Source organism: Leiobunum rupestre, chromosome 11 (genome assembly GCF_980474605.1).
Source record: "Leiobunum rupestre chromosome 11, qqLeiRupe1.1.hap1, whole genome shotgun sequence".
Taxonomy (NCBI): domain Eukaryota; kingdom Metazoa; phylum Arthropoda; class Arachnida; order Opiliones; family Sclerosomatidae; genus Leiobunum; species Leiobunum rupestre.
The window spans coordinates 41,867,587-41,873,205 of record NC_143394.1 but is presented as its reverse complement, the minus strand read 5'-3'; the positions used below and the strand labels follow the sequence as shown (position 1 = coordinate 41,873,205).

The following is a 5,619-nucleotide window of genomic DNA, read 5'->3' as shown; positions in this document are numbered from 1 at the left end:
CGCGACTACAGTCACCATTCCGAGGAGCAGACGAGTCCTCAATAATAAAACGAACAAGTCGGCCCAGGCCGTAATATATAGTTCCACATCAGTGTATTCGAGTGGGCAATCCCATACACCCTTAGTAGACACAGGTAGGCAAACTAATACAACAACTGTTGAGGCTACGTGATTTCTTATCGTTTGATTAATAAATTGTCATCTTAAGTTAAAGAGTGGGTGCCGCCCACCCTCAGGATACCCGGGTGGGCAAACCAATTTAAAAGCTGTTGAGGCCATATGATTTCCTATCGTTTGATATATAATTTACCATCCTATGTTAAAGAGTGGCCACCGCCCACCCTCAGGATACCCGGGTGGGCAAACTAATACAAAAGCTGTTCAGGCCATGTGATTTTATATTATCTCGGTGATTAAATTAGTATTTTCTTAGAGCAGATATTTAATATGGATTATTAACAACTGCATAAATCTTATTATTGCAAGAATGTATTTATGTACTAAGAATATGGCAAGACGGAGATTCTGTCCCCATGGTCGCATACTTTTCAGCTTAAGGACCTGTGGCCAAAGCCCTAGCCAAAGTGCTAGCCCATTAAATTTAACATGTTTGATTCTAGCAAAGCAGACTTTTGCAACACGCCCTAAGTTCAACTGCTTTGGATTTTTTGGTCTCACTCTTTCAAGTAGACGCTAGCGTAGACGATTCCAATCTTTTACTTTTATTGTTCTATGAGACCAAATTGTTTTTTTCGATAACTCTCCCTTTAAGGGGGTTGGTCGGAGGGGGCGGAAATTAACGGCACTGCGTGCGCGTCAAAGAGCTCTATCGAATGAGACCAACTTGTTTTTTTCGGTCACTTTCCCTTTAAGGGGGCTGGTCGGAGGGGGCGGAAATTAACGGCACTGCGTGCGCGTCAAAGAGATCTATCGAATGAGACCAACTTGTTTTTTTCTGTCACTTTCCCTTTAAGGGGGTTGGTCGGAGGGGGCGGAAATTAACGGCACTGCGTGCGCGTCAAAGAGTTCTATCGAATGAGACCAACTTGTTTTTTTCGGTCACTTTCCCTTTAAGGGGGCTGGTCGGAGGGGGCGGAAATTAACGGCACTGTGTGCGCGTCAAAGAGCTCTATCGAATGAGACCCATTTGTTTTTTCGGTCACTTTCCCTTTAGGGGGGATGTTCGTAGGGGGCGGAAATTAACGGCACTGCGTGCGCGTCAAAGAGCTATATCGAATGAGACTAAATCTCTGGACCAACTATACAAACTATACAAGTTTGCCAAGAAGGCGATAATATTATTTTGTGCCACATCAAAACGACTTCGATAAGAAAGTGCCACACTTATTTATTACTTCTGACCATACACGGTTTCGATAAGAAGGTGCCACACTCATATATTACTTCTGACCATACACGGTTTCGATAAGAAAGTGCCACACTTATTTATTACTTCTGACCATACACGGTTCCGATAATAAATTGCCACACTTATTTATTACTTCTGACCATACACGGTTTCGATAAGAAAGTGCCACACTTATTTATTACTTCTGACCATACACGGTTTCGATAAGAAAGTGCCACACTTATTTATTACTTCTGACCATACACGGTTTCGATAAGAAAGTGCCACACTTATTTATTACTTCTGACCATACACGGTTTCGATAAGGGGGTCGAAATTGGGGCGGGGGGACGCGAAGTTTGAGGTTAACTTGACCCTAAAACGCCGTAAATATACGTAAAATGACGCGGAAAAACGAACGGGAATTGCGACAACTTAACTTGACAAATCCCCCCGCCTTGCAAAGAAAGATTAGAAGTTCCGAGTAACATTAGTACAGAGCGGTGTGGCTTGGTTGGTAGAACGGTCGGTTTTTGGAGATTACGCGGCCCGCAGCTATCTGTGTTCGAGTCTCGGTGAAGCCACTCATATAAATTATTTTTCGCAGCTCCATCTACCGTGTCGTCGCTTTCCACCACAAACAAACAAACAACAACACTTAACGACAATCCGTCCATAGCAATAGTCCCACTTCGATATATATATCTCGATGTGGAACTAAAAAGTGGAAAGCAAAATTGCAGGGGTGCCAGGTTAATAGAAAACATTAAGCTTCCTTGCTAAAATTACTATCTTTTAATATTTTCATAAAATGAAATCAATTATTTTAAATATTGTGATTATTTAGATTAGTAACTTCCATAGAAATCTCATAGGTAACTAGAATGCTGCCGTGTAACTGGAAAATGGGCCAAACGCCGTGGCAGACGATAGCCAGATCTCAGCCAATCAGAGCTCAAAGAGTGGTTCTGCCAAGAATTTAATGTCACCAGAGAAAATGACGTCACCTATCTCCCGCTATAGTAGCGGATCCAATGAGGATTATTATCCTCTTTGGCGGAACCACTCTACGGCCTCTCATTGGCTGAAGGTTCAAGGCGAACTGGCGTCAAGCTCGGCCGTAGGCGGCAGCATTCTAGTTAACTATGGTAACTTCACTTTAAAATCACCCTACGTGGAATTTCCCTCGATTTCGCAAATTTTTAGCCTGATTTCCCTTTTTGGACTTACCATCACTGGACCAGTTTTTTTATTCAAAAGCTAGGGGTTCACTGGTGCAGGGTACAGTTTATTAATTCAAAATCTACCGTATTATTAACCAACTGGTCTACGTGACCACTTAAATAATTCAAGAGTTGGGAGTCACTGGCCAAATAGACCAGTTTTGAAATAAACCTTATTTCCAATAGATAATACAGATTCTCTATGATGCTGCCAAGAAATTAAAAATTTCCTTTCGAAATGTTGTTTGATGGAGCTTAGGGTTAGAGGGTGAGGGCAGATTTCTATGGGTGAGGGAGATTAGGAGCAACGCAGTGTTGCGGGAAAATTTTCTAAATTGATGGACGGTGTCAAAAAAACCTCAGTAACCAAAACGACATTGTAGGAAATTTAAATATCTAAATTAAAAAAAAAGTAGCCATTCAAATAAATTTATTTATGTAAATTATTTAACCATGATGTGATTACTGTAAAAACCAGAGGTTCATTTTCTAGTACAAACAAACTTATTAACACTGGTGGGAAAATTTGCAATCATCACCAAGTTCACATTTTCCTTTCTTAAATTTTTTGCAAGGCAATGATTTGGTGTCATCTTCTGTATTAACTGAATGTTTATGTTTTCCTTGTTTTGATAATTGCTTCTCTATTGGTTTGTCAAACCATAAACTTGTCTGAGACCTCATCTTGGGTCCCCAGTATTTTTCAGGATTAACTTGAAATCGTAATAGATTATTTTGTCGGGACTGTGGATTAGCTTCAGGGTGTTCTTCGAAAGATACTTCATATGTTGAATCTTGATTTAAAATTCTAAAAGCTGTGCTCCCTTCTTTGGGTTTCTTTCCATCCTTATCGCTGCAAAGTTTTCTAACAATATCCCATACTAATGTGTGCGGCGCATTAGTTTTAATAGAATTTTTGGCAGAATGGGACATAGATACTTGAAAGCCAGCATTCAAGATTGCGGATCTGAACTGAACTAGACTTGGCATTTGAACATGGGCTATTGCACAGAGTCGATCTAACTCAAAATGCAAGGGGGAATTGTCCAACTCTTCGTAAACCAAATGCAGCATACCTATTATTCTTCTGCCTGTTTTGAACTTGGACACATCTTGCTCGACTGATTTAATAAGGTCTCTAACAAAAATTTTGTTGTGTATTGGTTCAGTCCAAATTGGGCCAGACATTTTGTGTAAGCCTCCACAATGAATACAATTATTGCCAACTGGAGGACCCGATGCATTTGAATAGACAAACTGTCCCTCTTTCTTCATTTCAAATTTTCCAAGAGGTTGAAAGTGAAATGTTTCACAATCAGCACATTGATAAACCATTGATAATTTACTAGCGCTTTGCTTAACAACCTTTGGACTTGTCCACACTTGAACAAAAATTCTAATGTAAAAATCTACACTTAGGGAAAGGAATGGTATAATATATCGTCCATATCTATTGCAGTGGCTTTCTATGCATTGTAGAGTAATTCGAAGGGCCATTTCGTGACAACACTTTGATTTTAATGACACAGCTCCATATTTTGCATGACAGGTCTCACTACTATTTCCACATAGTACAGCCATGTCGGTGCAAGTGACCATAAGTAAACCTCCATCATTGACACACTGAACTGCGGCATCTAAGAATGGTGAAGGAGATCCATAAGGATCAATGTCAACAACTTGAAACTGCTCACCAAATTTTCTGTGCTGATACATAAGGAGTGAAGCGTCGCATTGGGACCCAGAAACCCGATTTTCAACTTCATTGTGAGCTATATTTCGCTTTATACTTTCTACAGCCTGTAACGAGACATCATTTGCTATTATAGATAGGTTCTCAACATCTTCAATTTCTTTGGCATATCGTATGGAACGTAGACCAGATGCAGCTAATGCCTCCAAAATTTTAATTCTGTTGTCAGTTTTTTTATTATGTTCCTCCCTTTTTAATTGTTTCTTCACTTCTTCTACAGAATTAACAGAATTAAGTCTTTTATGGGTCCATCCTGATTTCAGGTATTCCTTAATTGCAGCTATACTGATATCTCTGTTAAATTCTTGAACTGGATTATAAAACACATCATGTGTGCTTGGAAATAGTATTTCTGCTTTTCCTTCAGTTACTGCAGTATACGGTGTCGTGCTGTGGATTATAGCGCTAGATTCTTCAGATTTGATTTCTTCTTGAATCTTCCCAGAGTCGATATCCATTTTGAGATCTTGAGCCCTAACCGTAATTACCTTTCTGAGGAAATTACTATTTTTATAATTGAATTTTCTAGTATGGTTGTTGCAAATGGTTAGAAATTTGATAAACATAAGTCAATTCTAAATATACACATAAAGAAAGAAATGTACCTCAATAATAAAGTTAATTAATTTAGATAACTCTTGAACCCATATGGCCTAAGCTACTCCAGTTAGTCCAGTAACCCACGTTTTTCCTAATATTAAGGGCTTTCCGTAACTGTCCGTGATTTCCATTTACTACCAAGCTTTGGGTTTTTTACCGTTTTTGGCTAAGCAGACGCTTTTGACAGGGTTGCCATCAGCCTTGGAAATAAGTTTTATAAAAAAATTCAAAGAATTTATTTAGTTTAAAAAATATAGAGGTTAACCCACCTCGACTCGTTTCGGTCGCGCATTAATCTTGATGATAACATAAGCTGTTCGTGATGAACCTTGGCACCAGTCTCGGATTTACTGAAGGTGGGGCCCTAGGCAGATTTTGGTGGGGGCTTATGTAAGGAAAGCATAAAAAACAAAACTCGCATGTCCCGAAGAAAATCATTGATTTCATCAGTGGTGGCATATGTAACATAATTGCTCATAAGTATGCCACTAGCTCTATTTCTTCACTAACAGGGGCGTATTAATCATTAGGCACAGTAGGCACGTGCCTAGGGCGCCACTTTTCTAGGGGCGCCAATATTCTGATATCGTTTTTCCTTTTTCTCAAACGTTTTGTTCAAAATTAGACAGACTAAGAACGAAGAAACTGTAAAACAGGTCACATTTAATCATTCTTCGGCGAATTTATTAAAAATA

The 5,619-nt window shown here is 39.3% G+C and overlaps 1 protein-coding gene across 1 annotated transcript; it reads right to left on the bottom strand.

Moving 5' to 3' along the window:
* Positions 1–2,995: 2,995 nt before the first annotated feature.
* On the bottom strand, positions 2,996–5,102 carry Trm1 (tRNA methyltransferase 1). Its single transcript, XM_090164047.1, has one exon. It carries the CDS (start codon positions 4,888–4,890, stop codon positions 3,079–3,081), a length of 1,812 nt encoding a protein of 603 aa, XP_090020173.1. The 5' UTR covers positions 4,891–5,102; the 3' UTR covers positions 2,996–3,078.
* Between the last annotated feature and the right edge of the window lie 517 nt (positions 5,103–5,619).